This window comes from Protopterus annectens, chromosome 16.part0 (genome assembly GCF_019279795.1).
Source record: "Protopterus annectens isolate FY-2018-M chromosome 16.part0, PAN1.0, whole genome shotgun sequence".
In the NCBI taxonomy this organism is placed as follows: domain Eukaryota; kingdom Metazoa; phylum Chordata; order Ceratodontiformes; family Protopteridae; genus Protopterus; species Protopterus annectens.
The window spans coordinates 260,383,697-260,404,020 of record NC_056750.1 but is presented as its reverse complement, the minus strand read 5'-3'; the positions used below and the strand labels follow the sequence as shown (position 1 = coordinate 260,404,020).

General features: G+C 41.3%; 1 protein-coding gene across 5 annotated transcripts in view; it reads left to right on the top strand.

Moving 5' to 3' along the window:
• The window catches only part of LOC122791042 (myomegalin-like), a 3,200,315-nt gene that overhangs the window by 1,821,434 nt on the left and 1,358,557 nt on the right, over positions 1-20,324 (top strand). For all 5 annotated transcript variants that reach the window (XM_044058817.1, XM_044058818.1, XM_044058820.1 and 2 more), the window contains exon 30: positions 9,654-9,964. In XM_044058817.1, the coding sequence (XP_043914752.1) occupies positions 9,654-9,964 (311 nt within the window). The remainder of the gene's footprint in view (positions 1-9,653; positions 9,965-20,324) is intronic.

The window sequence follows — 20,324 nt, the reverse complement described above, 5'->3', positions numbered from 1 at the left end:
TTCAAAAAGCGCTCCAAATGCGGTCATAGGATTCCGTTAAGTGACTCGCATAGTTTGTGTGTGATGGATGATGGATAGATGTAGGAAATGTGTTTTCTCTTCAGTGACCTTTGCTTTGAGGTCACTGATTCATCTTTCCCATTTTACCAAATTGCAGCGGGATTTGATCCAGGAGCTGATGCTCTCTCTCAGGAGCTATGTCTGAAGAGGTACAGGATTTGGTTACTTCTCAGCTAGCCACCCTGCATGCTGTTACAGACTTTAATGAGGCTCATTTCACGTGCAAATGAAGGGATAAGTACAGCTTGTGGGTTCAGATATCTCTATGAGGAGGCAAGCCTGCACGTGTGCAACTTTGCTGAACCATTTAAATCTTCATTCTTCAGTGCTTTGTTTGACAGCACTTCCCTATTTGGCCCAAAAGTCAGAATTACTCTGTCCAGGTGCGAGAAAGATGGAAAGACTTTTTCTGCCTTGGGCATTCGTTTTTCTAATCCCTAGAGACTATATTCAGAAAATCAAAAGAGCATTGGAAAAATGTGGTTCAGAAAATCCCAAGTATCTTTTCCTCAATCATGTACTGAAAGTTCTTCCACGGGCAGAGGGCGGAATAATAATAATGAAAGACGCTGCCCTCTTGGCATAGGGGGCTAGCATCTTTAAGGCTCCAGAGATGGACGCTTTAGGAAACCCTTTCAGCTCTCCTGAATGGAGGCTCAGTTGCTCTCCTCTGGAAGCAATTGCGGATCAACTATCCCTGCACCGGAGAGCCTGGCTGAACATAAACGACAAATGGGTGCAGAGGAAATATCCAGAGGATATTATATTCTCTCTTCCCATCCATCGCTCCAAAGCAAAAAAAATAAAAAATTCCCTGATGTTCTACCCAAAGGGAGCAAGCAGCTATTCAGATACAAAAGCTGCTAGACAAAAGTCATCTAGGAAGTCCCACCAGACCAGAGCGAATCCAGTATTTGCTCATGATTTTTTTTTTTGGTTCCAAAAAAGACAATGAATTGGAGACCGATATTGGATCCCAGCAGATTGAACAAATCTGTTCAGTGGCACAAGTTCCAGATGGGCACAGTTCAGCCCATTCTTCCATTCTTAGAAAAGGACAGTTGGATGTGTTTGATAGACCTTCAGGATGCATGCTACTATATAAAGATGGACATGCAAGCCGGAAGTCATTTACGCTTCCAGCTCGGAGCCAGTCACTACTAGTTCAGAGTACTGCCATTTGGCCTCACTACAGCCACCAGTCTGTTCACCAAGTGTATGGGAGTAGTTCATAGGTGTTGAGCATACCTCTCAACTGTACAGATTTTTGGAGAATGTCCATATTTTTACCTCATATTTTTGGTCCGTTTTTCATAAAATTGTGGTTTTCTGGCAAATTAATTGCAAATAATTAAAGAATGAAGTTAGAAAATGACAGACATTTGAGTTTCAGACTTTATATCCTTCAGAAAATTCATACTAATACAACACCTGTTGTTCTATCAACTTTTTAAATTTGTAAGAGCAGTATTTAAAATTTGTCCCTATTTTTGGGCATTTGTTCCACTTTTGTTTATGGCTTTGTCCAGATTTCTTGCTCTAACAGGTTGAGAGGTACAACTACCACAAGGGCCTTTTTAAGCCTAGCCATGCATCCCAAATCTCTGACAAGTTCTAATGCCCTTGATAAATGTAAGCAGGGGCTTGGGAGATGAAACGTTTACAAGCTAGGGCCTTGGAGATGAACCATTTACAGGTTGCCTGTGTCCATTACAGACATAGGTGCCAAACCAGTGATGAATTTCCTGTTCTCCATCCAATTGTCTAGGTTGCACTTGAATTGGGTTAGGGAGGAACTCTGCTTCACATGGAAGGGGGGGGAGCCTGTTCCAGAGATGGGGTAATCTCTGGCATACATACCGTCTTTCCAGCAGGTATGTATCCAAGAAATTACCCCATCACTGTAACAGGCTCCCCATCCATGTGAAGCAGAGTTCCATATTTAGACGATTGGCTCATAACTGACATAACTGCCCTGACTGGGCATCTACTTCTAGGAGCAAAAGACATGGTTCTTTGAAGTTGTTCTTTAAGTAAATTACAAAACTTACAGCTAGACCCCTGTCAAGAATTGGATTTCATAGGAGTAAATATAAACACAATCAAGATGGTTGTGACCATAAGAGATCAAGTCAGAAAATTGTTGCGCAGTTTGAGTATCTGCTCAAACAGTACTTCAGGCCATAGTTTATATGGCAGCAGCAATAATACTTGTTCCACTAGCAAGATTCCACATTAGAGTCTTACACTGGCTTCTCACAGTACAGTGGTCTATCCTTCACCAACCCATGTCAGCCTCAATACGAATTGCGAACACTTGCAAAAAGGATTTTTCGTGGTGAATTCAGTCAGGTCAACTTATACAAGGTCCCACCTTTGCACCCCCTCTCCCCATGGCTGCAGTGTCTACAGATGCTTCGCAGATAGGGTGGGGGGGGGACATTATCTGGGAAAAGCAGTGACAAGGCTCATGGTCTATACAAGAGGCCAGGTTACACATAAATGTCCTAGAGAGGAGGGCAGTGCTATTAGCATTGCAAGCCTTTTAGGATGCTCTCCCTCTGGGGACAATTGCGATTCACTCGGACAACATGTTGGTAGTCTGGTACATCAACAAGCAAGGGGGAACCAGATTTATACCCCTTATGTCGAATAATGCTCATAGTGTGACAGTGGAAGATGATATCCAACCACTTTCCGGTTGCACTGCACATTCCAGGAAAGTCCAGCATGATAGTAGACAAGTTGAGCAGATCCATTATTATGCCTCAAGAGTCATCCCTCAATCAGAAAGTGGCAGAAAGTATATTCTGCAACTGGGGCCAACCTTGCTGTGACCTTTTGCATCCTCCCTGAGCAACAAATGCAGCAGATATTTTGCCCTGATCTCCCCAGAGGGGAGTCCCTGAGAGATTCTTTCACTCACGATTGACCTCCCTGTCTACTATGTGCATTTCCACTAACTCCATTAGTCCTCAAATTTCTTTAGAAAGCAAACGGGTTGAAAAGCGAAGTAATCCTCATTGTCCCATATTGGCCTCGTCAAATCTGGTTTCCCTTTCTTTGGCCTCACCTGTAGAAGAAACCATGGATTCTGGATCCAATTCCAGATATCCCTTCCATAAGCCGTCTACACGAATGTTGTATAACAGTAAATGGAGGAGATTCATACATTGGTCTCAACAGAACAATGTAGACCCTTTTTCAGCTCCTATCCACACTATTCTAGAGTTTCTAGCAAAGCTGTTTAACAAGGGGTCAGCTTATTCTACGATAAGAGTGCAGCTAGCTGCAATTTCTAATTTTCACATTTGATTTGTTGGTTCCTTCCTCATTTCACATAAGATACGCAAAGCATTCTTTACAGGAGCTGTCTTACTCAAGCCAACTTATAAAGATCCTTCACCACCTTGGGACTTAAATTTGGTATTACAGAAGATCATACAGCCTCCCTTTGAACCAGCGGCTACCTGTCAACTTAAATTTCTCTGTTGGAAAACCATATTCTTGGTAGTCATCACGTCTGCAAGAAGAATCTCCGAGATTCAGGCCTTATCCCAACCACCATACTTGACTTTCCACAAAGACAGGGTCACTTTATGTACTAATCCTTCATTCTTACCGAAGATAGTGTCAGAGAATACTGTCAACCAAGCCATTAATCTACCAGTTTTCTTCCAAGATTTCACCAGTAAAGGTGAATATTTGCTGCATTTGTTATTTGTTGATAGACAACTGTGTTTTTACCTTCATAGAACAAAAAACATAAGAAAACAGTCAATTGTTTGTCTCTTATCAGAAAATAGATTGGGTCTCCCAGTGACCAAAGTGACTCTAGCTAAATTGATTACAGACTGCATATCTTTTATTTACAAGAGACCAGGTTTAGAGCCGAAAACTGTTTGAGCTCATTCCACTAGAGCTATGGCCGCCTCTTCAGATTTTCAGTCCAGAGCATCCATGGATGACATTCATGCAGTAGCAACCTAGGCTACCCCTCATGCCTTCATTACAAGATGGATTTGACCTCTAGAGGTAGGGCCTACTTTGGTTCAGTGGTTCTGAGGAATATCTTTCCATAAGGCAACCCAGGAAAAAGGTAGATGGGGACTCTGTCCCGTATGTGAGGATAAAATGAAAATTGACAACATCAGATAAAATAGTTTTGTACTCGCCATAATGTTCCACCTGTGTTGTTTTTCATTTTTTCCTCAACAAACCCCCTCCCCCCACAATTCTCCAGTCCCTTTCTTGGTTTTTAGATGAGCAAGTTGACCTAAATTTGATAATTGGCTATTGTGAAAGCCAGGAATGGTCTTTCTTATCTAAGGTGTTTATTCTTTCTCCTTTATCTATAGTAAAAGGGGATTGTCCTTGCCTAAGCCTACTAGAGCTCATTCAGCCTTTTGGTCAAGAACTTGTGTAGATGACATTTGTGTGGTTGCCACTTAGTCCAGTGCTCATATCGGTTATTGCTCATTACAAATTCTATTTCTGTTTCTAGGAACAGAGCTCCATTTGGCTCCACAGTATTCTGAAATATCCTTCATGAGGACCACCCAAGGTTCATCTAGCTGAAGATTCTGTCCATCAGTTGAGAAATGAATGAAAATGACAGATAAAATGTTATGTAATGTTATGTACTCACCATAACATTACATCTGTGTTGTCCATTTTCATTCTTCAACTCCCCCGTCCTCCTAACCTCCTTCCCTTTTGCTCCTGGATAGGTCTAAAGGTTTCAGTTTGGGAATTGTTCCTCATTTGAGCTCGTTCTAATTATATACCTTCTTGACTTTTATTAAGGTATTATCCACTGTCTGCTATGGGCAGCAAAATCGATCTAGTGTGTGGTAGGTGGGTGGGGCATTACAAGTAAAGGGAGGAGCTAGAGAGTTTGGATCCGAGGATCTGTTAGAAGTGACTGCGTTGAATCTGAGACACATCAGTTGAGGAAGAATGAAAATGGACAACACAGATGTAATGTTTTTTTTTTCTTTCAGCCATTTCTTCTACCCCATTTTTTAAAATTCTCCCTTCTCTTGAGGGCTGCAAGGAGACCTCTTCCCACTCACTGAGACTAACTTTGTAGTTTAGAAGGTGATACCCACCCAACTGTGTTTGCACTGCAGCAGTTGAACCACTTCAGTGCCTGTCCCAGAAGACACTATCAGGTACCACTAATTTTTTCAAGAAGAATATCAACACTACCAAACCTGATGTTTGGTTGTCTCTTTTACAAGGGCAGGGTGCCACTTTAGACTTGCCTTTCTTGTATTTCCAAGATGGCCTCGGTCATCTTTGGACCAGACTATTCAGCTACTGTTCTTGCACCCTAAACCTGAAAACGAAGAAGTGCTCTTGCGACTGATGGATGTTTTCAAGTAGCTAAATATTATATTGAAAGAACCAAGGACCTCAGGCAAACAGATTAGCTGTGTTTCTTTTACAACAGGGAAATGTGGCAGATCAGTTTCCAATCCGATTGCCTCTGTGGCTAGTTAATAGTATTGTTTTTGTCATGCCTACTGTAGAAAAGCATTGAATGTAGTAGGTTAAGGCTCACTTCACTAGAGTAGCTGCTGTCACAGCTGCCTTTTACAGGAGTATCTCAGTTTAAAGCATTTGTGAAGCGGGCACTTGGCGTTCCATCCACATTGTTTGTAGGTGATTAGATCTTCACATTCAATGAAGAGAGCAGGATTTGCCACTGCAGTATTGCAGGACTTGTGCATACCTCCAGCCTTGGACTGTTACCGGGATGCATATTGCTTTAGTACTTTTCCCACTCATTAGGAATACTACAGCAGTGGTCATTCTGATGAATGTAGTACAGTTATACGAACATAGTCACTGTAACTAAACTAATAATGTTGTGTTTGTTAGTTTTCCTCCTGCCAAAACCCAGGACCTTTATCTTTCTCTAAAGTTATGAAGTGAGCAAGTCTGGAGACAAAATAATTCTCTTAATCCAGTATTCTGAACATTATTCTTTTTGAGAAACCTTTGCATCCTGTCTAGAAGAACACCAGATGATCAGACTGTATAGGCATGTTTCTTGGTGATGTATTTTCAGAAAAACAGAAGCAAACGTGGAGCAGACTGCTGTCCCATTTCTGTCAAGTATCCTACTGATGTCTTCAAAGTGAAGAGGAAACCTGCTTCACTCTACAGACATCCAGAGCTTTGGAAGTGGGGCTGGATGGGAAGAAGCATTCTAATTAATGCTAAAACAGTTGTGCTTGGTTTTGAACATCTGCTGTTATTTTGAATATGCTCACACAACAAATGAAACCTCTTTCATATTTCCAAGGTAAGAAATATGTAGTTTTCAACATGTTTATAGGAGGAGCAGATGCCAAGAATTTCTATAAATCTAAGGTTATGTGACCTCACCATGGGGTATTGTAGGGGGGTGGAGTCTTTAAGAAGTGCAGATGTAATTTAAGTTTGAATTTTACTTTTGCGGTACATTTTGCTGTGTTAAAATTTTATGCATTTGGCGACTATGCCAGTTGGGCAGCATGATTCTACGAGCTGATGATTGGAAGTAAACAGAGAAGTCTAAGTCTTTTATGATTTTCTGAATTCTGTCATATGCTTTGTTTCTTGTCTGCTTTTGGGGACTTTGATATTAGACCCATAATTTATGTATCCGTTTGTTGCACATTGTAGTGGGGAGCTGCAAGAAGTGTGTTTAATGTTTATAAAACAGTTTATCAGTGAGCTGTGTATCCTGCAAGTGGTGTTCATTTTGAAAAGATTGCAGCAATCAAGTAAATAGCACTGTGGTCCATTTTATTTATTTATTTATTTTACATTTGTTGGCCGGGTTTGTCTGAGCTAAGTAGCCCTTTTTCAGTGGAGGCCCAGGGAGAAAAGCTCCATGTTCTACAGATTGTAATTTACAAAAATAAACAAAAAACTGGTTTACAGAAAATATTCAAAGCAACATATACATAAAATAATGATTTACTACAGTAAACTAATCATTGTCTTGTCAGATTTAGAATCCTACTAGGGTTACCACCTGTCCCACTTTGCGAGTGACAGTCCCTCTTTGGGCAGTTGTGTCCTGCAAAAAAATTGCAAATGTCCTGAGATTTTAGGACAAAATTATTTCCTATATTTTATGTAATAGTTGCATAAAACAGTTATTTTGTATCTGAAACACCTAAATGTTATAAGAAACAGAATAAGCAACTAAAATGATTCAAGAATAAGCTTTTATTTAGGCAAAAAAGTGAAGTTCTGTCCTTTGTACTGGTCGTGGGTATTATTCGCCCTGCAAAATCTGACGTTTGTACCAAAAATGTCCCACTTTGGGCATTTGAAAAGGTGGCAACCCTAAATCCTACATCATTTAGAAGGACTAACAATAGTTTTGTCACCAGATGCAAAATCTTACATTATGCAGATAAGAATTATGTAATGTGCTTAGGACAGAGAAGTTAATGTGAGACAAGGTCTAGAGAGTTAGAGAAAGTTATATAGGTTGGGAGCAGATAGAGGAGTGCAGTTAGGTTTGATAAGCTGTTTAAGGGGGGTGGGCACAGAGGCAGGTGCATTTGTTTAACAGGTATTTAGTGGCTAGCATGAATTGACTAAGTTGCTTGAGTGACCTGATCTCTAGTGGGAGTTTGTTCCATGCCTTGGAAAGGGCTATAGCTATAGAGAATACATCCTTGCTTAGTTTTAGGCTTGTGGATTTGTAGCAGATCTAGGTTAGAGCTCCAGAGGGATCTAGCAGGTGAATAGTGGGAGATGACAGATTATATGGTAGGACAGTAAGAAGGCTGATAAAGGATGGAGTGGATGATCTAGAGTTGAGGGAGAAGAAACTGGTGAGGTAGTTCAAACCAGTTAAGGTGTTTGAGTGCGAGACAGTGATGTGACTTGTAAGTTTGATGGGCTGCAAATTTGGCTGTCTTGTTGTAGGTGGATTCAGGTTCTGCAAGGAGTGTGGAGTTGAGGGCAAGTTAGAACTTGAGAGCCATAAAATATACTGGGTAGGAGGTAGGTATAAGAGAGAGTTACTTTAGCTTCACTGGTGAGAAATGTTTTGTTGCAGTAGAGGAGCCCTAATTTCTGGTGAGTTTTCTTGATACACTTGTTAATGTGTAGATCGAATTTAAGTTGGTCGTCAATGATGACACCAAGGAGTTTAGTGCTAGTTTCCACCTCGATGTGTGTGTTATTGAGGGACAGGATTGTGAAAGTGGATTTAATGTGGTTGTACTTTTTAGAAAGAAAACAGTAGCTTATTTTTTTTGGGTTAAGGATTAGCTGGTTATCAGAGAGCCAGTTTTCTACTAAGTTACAGGAAGTATGTGTTGTAGAGATGAGTTCTGAGGGAGAGTCAGCAGTAGTGATGACATTAGAGCCATCAGAGTATTGGACAAGTGATGACTGAGGACAGAAAGAATAAAGAAGATTAGTGAAGATGTTGAAAAGTAGTGGACCAAGGATGGAACCCTGAGGGGACACCCATTTTAACTGGGAGAGGAGGGAAGAGTGCAGATTGCCACTTCACTGCTTGAGATCTGTCAACGAGGTAGCTGGAAAATCATGCAACAGTAGCATTGGAGACGTTAAGGTTAGTTAGTTTGTGCAGAAGGAGAGGGTGAGAGATGGTGTCAAAAGCTTTAGATAGATCTAAGAATAGGCAGGAGACAAGTTTATCTCTGGCAAGGGCTATAGCATTAAGGAATGATAGGGCAGTAGTAGTACTATGCTTTGGTCTATAGCCATGTTGAGTAGGTAATGCATAACTTGTTTATGTATGCATTTTTCTAGAACTTTAGTGAAAAGAGAGAGGATGGCAGTTGGTCTAAAATTAGTTATGTCTGAGGAGTTACCTCCTTTATGTATTGGTAGACTGAAGGTTGTTTCCATATGGAAGGGACTTTGGACTCTGAAATGGAGCAGTTGATTAAGATAGATACAGGGAGAGCAAGAGAGTCAGCAGCTAACTGAAGGAAAAGGGAAGGAATGTTGGCAGAAGCTGAGCAAGGTTTGAGTTTAGAAAGTAGGGATTTGATGTAGCTAGTGGGTACAGGTTTGAGAAAAAACAAATTTGATGAGAGTATAGTGTGATTTGATAGAGTGGTTAGAAACATTTAAGGTAGATGAATTGGCACTGGGGTTAAATAGTTTGACTATAGAGTCAATGAAATATGTGTTGAAGGTGGAGGGCAGTATCTTTGGGAGTGTTATCAGGACAAGGATTGGGGAACAGGGACCACCAGGATGTGGTTTAAGGATTTCCAAAATTTTGGCGGGTTAGCTTTCAAGGCTGAGGATGGATTATAGAAGTCTCTCATCTTTATTAATATGTTTTTTGGTCTGATTTTGAAGTTCTTTGTATTTTAGCAAGTTTGCAGGGAGGTTTGTTTTGGTCCATGTTTTCCACGCTCTGTCTCTGTTTTTCATTAGGATGATTCATTGTCATCCTAATGATCAGGAGGATTCATTATGTTGTTGATATGGTTTGTATTGCCATATACATAAATCTCGTGTAGTTTATTCTATAAAAAATGTTATATTTAAATTACTTGAATTAGTCCAATATAAACTGATGCATTGTTTTTCAGAAAAAGCACACCTCAAGATTGCCAGTGAGACGGCAAAAAGATGTCCAAACACTAAAGAAGCAGCAGCAGAAGTTAAAATCCAGAGAAGGAGCCTCCTCTTGTATTGGTGAAAGCATGTACTCATCTGTGGCCCTGAGCAATGGTAATAGTTCACCAAGGCTTACTGAATCGCCATCTATTGTGGATGAGCTGTTAGAAACTAAGAAACAGTCAGGTGAAAAAGAAGTGAACCAGCAAAAAATGGAGGAGGAGTTATCCTTAATTCAGTCCATTCTTGAAGAGTGTGGGATGTCGTCTGTGCAGGAGCTTAGGTAAGATTAGTAGACTTGGATAGCAGTAATTTATTGAACATCTGGGATATCATTTTTGAAGACCCTTGCAGCAGATTGCCATTAAAGACACTAGCACAGATATGCACTGGAAACAGCTTGATTTCTAAGGTGTTCTGACTTGGACTGCACTGGAAACTATGATGGCATTTTTGCTGCTCTCTACCTCTTGCAGCCCTTGTACCACTGTTAGATCATCTCTACAATATCTCTAGGACTCCTTTTTGGAGTTGCTTAGTAGTCCTCATGTTTGGGCTAGCTATAATGTAAAGAGTGATAGATTTTTCTCTGGCACTATTTTCTGTCGCTGGTCATTTGTGACATACTCTGATGCAGGCTGGAGCAAGCCCTGTATGTTCCTTGCCATCGAGAGACACTCAGCTTAGTTTGTCTTCCTGCTCTGAAACCATTGGTTCCTCAGCACTGTCACTGTAGCTTATTGGTTAGTGTTGAATGGAGTGCTTCAGGTCTTCTAACGTTAAATATTTTTCAAAGAATGTATGGTATTTTTCAAGGTGTGTATGTGCGTGTACATATGTAGCTTTGCCTTTTTGCTGCATTCGACTGCTGCTATCCTCACTGTATCCCAAACACCTCATTCCATGCATTCCCAAAACTTGGACCCCAGTAGTGAAGACCAGGTGAACCAGCGGTGGGACCTTCATCCTTTCAGTGGATGATGGTTTTGTATTTAGGCCCTGTCGTCCCACAGTGCATGCTCCTCAACTTCCAAGGAGTAAGTGCACAGTGTACTTTCTGATTCGCGTCCAAGCCTTTGCCTGTCATAGCAAATGGCTCAGCCTCTGTTACAGACGAGCACATCCATGTGATTCTCTGTCTGCACTAGAGATTCTACTGCAAGCCTATGCCCAGAGGATATGCCTCCCCCTTGAAGAAAGGTGAGCAGGCTAAGCCTTTTCATTACTTTGCTCTACCAAGCCAGCGTCAGCATGTCTTGTAGCCAGTACCTGTTTGAAATGTTGGGACTTACAGTGCTAAGTCCTTGCATATGCTAACTCCGAGATCCGTTTCTCAGAATGTTCCTTTTCTTCAAAAAATAGCAGTCTTGGAGTTGGTGTGTAGAAGTCTTGCGATAGGGGGCTTACCTCCCACATTGGTGGGATTGCAGGGGGGTGCCCCATTGCAAAAAAAAAAGTATAAAGGAGAAGAAAGCTGTTCACTATTGCCTCTTTTCCTGTATTTTCACCCCCCCCCCCCAACGTCCAGTCCTGAAATTTCAGTAGGGAACTGCTGGAGACACTAGGTAAACACCTGGGTTGCAGTCTGGGCCTAATTCCTCCATGTCATGAAGCTGGCATGTTGTGTATAATATTTTAATGATGTTTTGAAGCTTCACTAATGTGCTTCAGCACTAAACTGTGTTGTGTGTTCGAATAGTAGACAGAGAATACAAAAGGATTTTTGTTGTTGATAAGCTGAGTATATAACTGACTTCCCTGAAAAAAAATGAATGTACTAAAATTAAAAGATCAAAGGCTTTTTACATGTTTTTTTTTTTTTTTTTTCCCATTAAAAAAAAAAAATTAAGAACTAAAAATGATGCTGTGTTGCTGTTGAAGACTCCAGGTGCAATAGTGTGTGTGAGATGTAATTATATAATTTTATTGCAGACAAAGCTTTCACAGGAAGCCGCTACAATTAAGGTTGTCAGCACCACACATCACCTTCTAAAACCAAGTATCAACCACCTCAGACCATGTATACAGACCTACATATGCTGAAGCTCTTAGAAGTACCCTACCTAAACCACCAAGTCTTCTTAAAACTAACCCAAGAAGCAAGTAAGCAAGTAGCCTCACAGACACAACGCACACAGCAACAAGCATGAAATGTACATCTGCAAGTCACAGACACTGTCCAAAAGACCATAAGGCAAACTACCAACGTACCAGTGTCCTCAACATAGGGAACGCCATAGTAAGACATACTGATGCTCCACTCACTGGATTTTGCAGAGATAGCCTTGGTCATTTGCCTGTCAGGGGATTGGATTCACCACAGGACACACGCTATCAAGACTCTATACAATTACACTTGAGATGTACCTCACTGGATTGTTTGGACAGAGACATGACTGAGCTCTCAGAATATGTCTGAGGCAGATATGAACATAACCTTGAGCAGTGTTTTGCTATCACAGCACTTAACCACTAAGTCATCACAAAGAATGATGCCCACAGTATGACCAAATTCTGGTGTCATTCTAAGGAGGTATAATATATATCAGCCTGGAATGAGATGGTAGACCAACCAAGCTGCTTTGCCAAAGATGGCCTGCACCTCTTCCCTCATGGCCTCCATATATTGGCATAAACCTGTCCACTCCGATTATGCCTTTTTTTAGACAAAGTATATTAAAATGTCTAACTTTACCTAAACGTTGTCCTGATTCTACTTAGTTTAAAGCTTAATGCTAACAGAAACTCATTGCCTTGCAACCAACACTAACCCTATAGAATGCATCATCAGTGAGACTTTTTTTTTTTTTTTCAAGACTAGTGAAAGCACTTCATCACTGGAGGGTTTTATGCCCATCACTCATACAGGCCCAATACATTGGACGTAGGCACTAAAGGAGGACATGGCTATGTATTCTTAAAAAAAAAAAAAATAAATCACTTGTTAGACAAGATAATGATTTGGAACTCCTCCACGTCCAACTCACTATAAATAAAAGCCTTTAACATGGCCCATACCTTCTACCTAACCAGTATGGGGTTTGTCTCTCTCTCATTTATATATATATATATATATATATATATATATATATATATATATATATATATATATATATATATATAATGCCCAGAAATTTCTGGACTTAAACTCCCTAAACCAGTTAGTCAATACCACAACCAGGGAGAGATAAAATCCTGGATTTAGGCCTTACCAATATGGGACGATTCTGCACCCCATCTATTGTAAAACTCCTCCTTGGCCAGATTGGACCACAGTCACATTCACCTTAAGACTGAAGCCAGAAGCATCTTCCAGTACCTCAGTGTTTAGAGACTATGCAAAAGCTAATCTACTCAAATTAAATGACATGACTAAATTCAGAAGCTTCTTCCACTTTGACAGTATCATTGCTTAAGTGGAAATATTTACTGCTAAGGTCAGTGCACGATTAAATAGTTATATAGATGCATCTGCTCCCCAGAAATAAGTACAATGTAAAAATTTAAAAAAAAAAAAATTGTGGAGGAACCCTAATGTAAATGGGCTCTGTAGCAAAATAAAAAAAAAATCTTGGTGCACACGAAAGTATATCTAATTCCCAAGAAGCCATAATTGCTCTTGCCAAACTAAACTCCAAATCATGATCAAATCAACCAAAGCCAAATACAAGGTAACATAGCCACCCAGTAGAAAGTTAACTACAAATCCTCATTTAATTTTGTTACAAATCTCAGAAATAATGCTCAGCACTGGGCAGAGATAATAGTAAATGATAACACATATTACTGGACAAATTCAGCTCCAGCTCCCACCCACTTCCCTCCAGTATTCTCAGATCAAATATCCACATCTACCCCCATCAAATCTCCCAAGGACAAGTGTACAAGGCACTATCTGTCTAAGGCAGTCATCAAATTGAGTTCCAGAGCTGCCTACTGGCTAACCTGAAACATGAATGGTCGGACCCTTTGCAAAGGTTATTCGGCATTATCCTTAAAACAAATTTTATGCCAGTTGAAAAGAGGACAGAAACAATCATTCCCTTGCACAAAGGTGGGTTTACAGCAGTCTCGGGTAATTTAATTACAGACCCCTAAGCCTGAGCAGCCTCATCTGTAAGGCTATGGAAAGGATCGTTATGGAACTAATAAACAAGAATATACGTGATTCTCAGACTCTTACTCTAACCTAGTTCGGATTTGTCAGGAGGAGGTCCTATTTAACCTGATTAACTTCTTCAAAAAAATCATTGAGGCCATGGTTCTTCACAAAAGTCATTGAGGCAATGGATTAGGGCGATCAAATGCATTTGACGAGTTCAGATAGGCAATTAACACCATACCATACTCAGGCATCATAAACTCTTCAGCAAAATGTTAATCCTTGTGTAACTTGCTGGATGGCAAGTTGTTATTGTAGGATACTAGAATACTTCTGACTTCATCAATGAAATTAATATTGGCTGTGACTTACTGTGCTTAGAGTTTTATTCTGGCTTGTACAATCTGATGTACTTCTATTGTCATTGGAGAACTGCTCTGTATAAGATGGCATAGGTCTGACTGTTCATCTGGTACATCATTCAGAATTGCAAATACAGTGTGAGATTTATAGTTTTCTATTTTGTCTAGACAACATTTGTGAAGAGGTTCATTGTTAATCTCAACTTGCTTTTTTTCAAGAATATCATAGATGTTCGTCACAGGGAATCTCTGCTGCAGTAGCTTTCCTAAAGAATAGGAACTTGCTGCAGGTAGATATGTGCCCATCTAGCCTGATTTACAGAACTTTAGATGTTCCCTGCATGGACCGATGTTCTTTGTGTTTCACTGTTGCGGTCATTACATTTGGGTAATCTGCTGGCAGGTTGCCCTCAGTCGGCCTGAATTCCAAAGTCTTGGGTCCTGCGTCAGTTGCTGTCTCCTCTTCCATGACGTCAGGTCATCAGGGGTATGAAACAAGCAGCCGACGCCATTTTCTTTAGTCTTTCTTGCCGTGCGGTGCCGAAGCAGTTCGCAAGTGCCGGTCGGCCGACTCCTGAAATTTTCGAGTTCGAGTTTCAAAACCAAAGTCTTCACTAAAGCTAAGTACCCCATTGGGGAAACTTTTTTCTTGCTCCATACCGATGTCAGAAAAAGTTAATAATTGTATTACTTGTGGGAAGCAAATGCCTCATAAGGATTTCCATGTATACTGTATTCCTTGCCTTGGCTCTGATCACAACGTGCCTGGCTGTCGGTTTTGTGCTAGGTTTAACCAATGCACTATTAAGCGTCGGTATATTTTTGCCTCAAAATATTTTGGACACAGATTTAACTACCCTGAAATGTCGTCTGATAGTAATCCGACTACCGGAGTACACAAAAAACACAAAGAAAAGGACAGAGACAGACCGTCGAGGTCCAAAACCAACGACGAAGCTTCTCCTAAGCCAGTCGCCGGTTCGCCGGAACTCAGTGAGGTGCTTTCGCAGACCCTGATACCCGCTTCTTTCGAGTCGCAGGCCCCTACCGAGACCCATGAGGAGTCCGGCACGCCATGAGATACTCAAAGTATTGTACCCACGGATGTCTGTCCCTCGGATGGGTCCGGAGCCGCTGAGCAGGCACCGGCTTCTGAGGGTGTATTCAGGCCTCAACATTTTTATATAAAACCAACGACAGCTGCAAAACCAAAGACAAAAGCAACTTCTAAAGCTAAAAAAAACGACGCATGAGCCACGTGCACAGGCCACTATGCCTAAAAAACAGATGATCAAAATGGCTGAAGACCGTATTACCTTGATCAGGGGTTCCCAACCCCCTCCTGATAAGAAGCCTAGGCAAGACACTGATTATGAGTCTTCAGATCAGGTTTCTAGTTCTTCTGATCAGGAATTAGCTATACCTCCCTATCAGGATTCTGATGCAGAGGAATCTATCCCATCTGCATCACCTTCTGAGGATTATTCATGTTGAGAAACCTTGCATACTTTGAGGGAGCATTTTCACTGGGAGAGTCAAGATTTCTCAGAATCAAAAAAGAGGCTCAAGGATTTCCTTCTCCCTCAGCACAGGCCTTTAGCCATACCTCCTGCTTTAGACATTGTGGATGATGTGTTTTCGGAGTCAAGCTTGACTCCTGACTCCTTACCTCTGAGCAATCCTGACAGATATTACAGGGTCCGTGACTCTCACAAATTTTCATTTACTAACGCTGCTGCTGACCCTGAAACTTTTTCACGGGGTCCAAAGGGAGTTAAGGCCTCAGCAAAAAATCTTACCCCGTCTGACAGAAATTCAAGGGCACTGGATAGATGGGGAAAGAAGGTTTATACATCTGCAACCTTGGCAATTAGGGCCTTAAACTGCCAGTTTCATATGCTCAAGTATCAACAACATGTTATGGGATTGCTGAAACAGAAAATTATGTTGATTTCTGAATCTGCAGAAAATAAAGAATTGCAAGAATTATTGCATGCAGCTTAACAAGTTGGAAAGCATACTTTGCAATGTTTTGATTCCTTAGAGGCCTCCTGCAGGGCCACAGTTACTGGATCTGTGATTAGGAGGCATGCCTGGCTAAAAGAGCAAAATTTGCCTGATCATGTTAAAGCTAAATTACTGGATGCACCTTTACAGGATGATACTCTGTTTGGTGTTAAGGCAGAAGAGGTTTTAAAGAAAATGAAAGACAAAGCTAAGTCTATGCAAACTGTAAAAGATTTCTTACAAGTGCAGCCACCAAGATTCAGTAGACACTGGCCTACAAAAAATTGGTCATTTCTTGTGTCCAACAGAGCTCAACGGGGCAAATCCAGATGCCCTAAAGGTTCTAGATACCAGGCACAAGATTCTTACAGGTCAAAGCAATGGGGTGCTTTTACCTCCAAATCTGGAGGAGATAAAGTACAACCCTACAGAAAACAGTCCCATTGACTTCCCTTTGCCGTCACCAAGCACTTACCTTTTGGCAACACCCTTGGGGGGAAAATTAGCACTTTTTGCTCAAAATTGGCAGTTAATAACCCAGGACAAGTGCGTGCTAAACATAGTATCACAGGGGTACAGATTCCGTTTCCATACTTTGCCAGTGGCAAACAGTTGGCCGGATCTGCCAAAAAATCAATGGACAGAGGCACAGAAATGGGTTACGTCCCTCATGGATATGGGGGCTATTCAGCCAGTACCAGAACAGGAAAAAGGACAAGGTTTTTACTCGACTTTTCTTGGTACCCAGAAAGGACAAGGCCTGGCAGCTAGTACTGGATTTATCAATTTTGAACACATTCCTGGACATTACAAAATTCAGAATGCTGACTTTGCAGCAGCTTCTGCCCATGCTGGGCAAGAATGCTTGGCTGGTGACATTAGACCTAAAAGAGGCATACCTGCATGTCCCAATAAGGGAATCGTGCAGAAGATACCTCCGTTTCGAGGCTGGCTTAATGCATTACCAATTCTCTGCACTGCCCTTTGGCTTACCTACTGCACCCAGTGTCTTTACAAAGTGCCTGGCACCAGTAATTGCTTTTTGCAGACAAAGAAGTTTACAAATATATCCTTACTTGGACGACTGTCTCATTCAAGCAGAGAACAAGGACATTCTTCTTCGGCACCTGGCGTTTGTGAAAAGGCTTCTAACATGCCTAGGGTACACAATAAACTAAAAGAAATCAAAACTGGTACCCTCTCAAAAGATAACATTCCTGGGTGCAAGCTTGAATACAACTGCCCAGATGGCTTTCCTCACGCCAGACAAACAAAGACAACTGACTACTTAGTTCAAACTGATGGCAACAAAAACCCAGTTATCTGCAAGACAAACTCTGCAGGCTTTGGGGTTCATGGCATCCTGCATCCTACTGATTCCATATGCAAGACTGCATATGAGGAAACTTCAATAGTACCTAAAAAGTTTATGGAGTCAACATTGTCACAGTCTGGAAACAATGATTCCTCTCATTCCCTGCCTACAACAGGAGTTTCTATGGTGGGCAAAGGCATGTCACCAAAACATGGGACGGGCCTTCACTCTACCCCCTGCCAGACAAACCTTAACAAAAGACGCATCAGATTATGCATGGAGGGCCCACCTGGCGGGAAGATGCATTCAGGGCATATGGACCCCAAAACAAATGCATCTGCATATCAACCAAAAAGAGATGTTAGCTGTTCAAAATGCCCTGACAGCCTTCAGGGACTTACTTCATCCAGGACAACTACTGATAAAGACGGACAACACCACGGTTATGTGGTATATAAACAAACAGGGGGGCATGCACTCATACCCCTTTTGCAGATTAGCCATGGCACTGTGGGACACAGCTTTGACTTACCAAGTACATCTTCAAGCTCAATTCCTGCCAGGAAAACAAAATACTCTGGCAGACGATTTAAGAAGAAACCTTATGGACCCTCACGAGTGGAAACTAGATCCACAAGTCTTCATCATGATAACAAAGAAATGGGGGAGCCCAGACATGCATCTATTTGCCTCTCTTCAAAATTATCAATTGAAAAGATTCTGCACAAGGACTTATCACAGACAAGCATGGAAAGTGGATGCCCTATCCTTCAGTTGGAAAAACCTATCCATTTACGCCTTTCCACTTCTGCCTCTTCTTCCCAACGTCCTACTAAAAGTCTGTCAAGAGAAACCAAAGATGATACTAATTGCCCCAGACTGACCCCGCCAATACCGGTACCCAATCCTAAGGAACTTGTTTCAATACCCAGCTTGGACCTGACCTCAATTACTGTCCCAGCAAAACAATCAGATCCTGCACAATCAGCTCCAAACACTGAACCTGGCAGCATGGCTGATCATGTAGTTATGCAAACAACACCTCTCAGTAAAGCTGTGATGGATGTCATTTTGGAAGCCAGAAGGCCTAGTACTAGAAAATCTTATGCTGATGAATGGAAGAGATTCTGTGCTTGGAATCAAGCACAAGGAACTGATACAGCAGAACCAAACATTCCTCAGATATTACAATACTTGACTGTGATGCTTGACAAAGGCCTATCTTTCTCATCAATAAAAATCCATGCCTCTGCCATTTCGGCTCATTACAATACAGAGCCACCAATCTTTTCTTATCCTTTACTAAAGCAGTATCTTAGAGGGGCCAAAAATTTAAGGCCTCCCAGAAGATCACCAGTACTTGCATGGGACCGCAATTATGTGTTGTAAAAGCTCACCCTGCCTCCATGTGAACCATCTGCTACTGCAGATGTAAAGTTCTTATCATGGAAAACGGCTCTGCTCCTAGCAATTACTTCAGCAGGAAGAGTCTCAGAGCTACAGGCCCTCATGGCTGTGGAGCCTTTTATCATATTTTACCCAGGCAGAGCGTCTCTGAGGGCCAATCCTTCATTTATGCCTAAGGTAGTTTCCAGTGTGGCTCTTAACCAAACTATTCATCTGCCAAACCTTTTATCCAAATCCGCAGAACAAGGGGGAGAAAATTCTGCATTCCTTGGACGTACACAGACAGCCAAGATTCTATTTGAGCAGGACTAAAGCTCTAAGAAAAACTGAGCAATTACTATGCTGCAGGATCAGAAGGAAAGGCTATTTCAAAGCAGACTATTTCAAAGTGGATAAGCCACTGCATTAGTTTCTGCTACTTACACCATGGCAAACCTGTGCCCAAGGGCATTTAGGTCTCATTCCACCAGAGCTGCAGTTACATCAGCAGCCTTTCTCAGAGGAGTACCAACCAAAGACATTCTAGAGGCTGCTACTTTGAGTTCTGTTCCCACCTTTACAAAGCATTATGATTTGCCTCTCTACTCTAGGTCCAGGGTAGACTTTGCCACTGCAGTTCTGCAGGGCCTTATAGCTGCTCCTAATGCTGTTTAGCTCCAGCCTCCCATCCATAGCTTTGGGATTCTACCCAAATGTAATGACTGCAACAGTGAAACACGAAGAACATAGTACAGTTGTGTAAACTTACCATAAATGTAGATGTTGGAGTGTATTCACTGTTGCAGTCCAGGTTACCCACCCGCCATCCCCCTTTCATTCTGGAGTTTATCTTTCCTTCTCTATCTTCTACAGCCTATGTGGTGTATTTGCTTGTAGAAGAAGGTAAGGTTTGTATTGATGCATGTATATATAGTTTGTTTATATATATATATATATATATATATATATATATATATATATATATATATATATATATATATATATATATATACATTTTTTTTTTTTTGCTACCTTTTTGGGGGCACCTGACATCTGGGAAAAGAAAATGGTGTCTGCTGCTTGTTTTATACCCCTGACGACCTGACATCATGGAAGAGAATACAGCAACTGACGCAGGACCCAAGACTTTGGGATTCAGGCCGACTGAGGGTAACCTGCCAGCAGATTACCCAAATGTAATGACTGCACCAGTGAATACACTTGAACATCTAGATTTATGGTATGTGTACACAACTGTACTGTCTCTTTCCCACAACAGAGACATTAAACTGGTACCCAGTAAAGAGAGCAGCCCATTCCATTTCTATTGGCTATGAAAAAAGACATCTGTTGTCTTTTACTGGCAGTCATCAAGCTGACTTCCAGAGCAGTAAGTCCCCCTTTTTGTGATATTTGTATCCTTATTGTTTACATCATTGTGCTATCTGTTGCATGCGTTTCTTCTATTTTT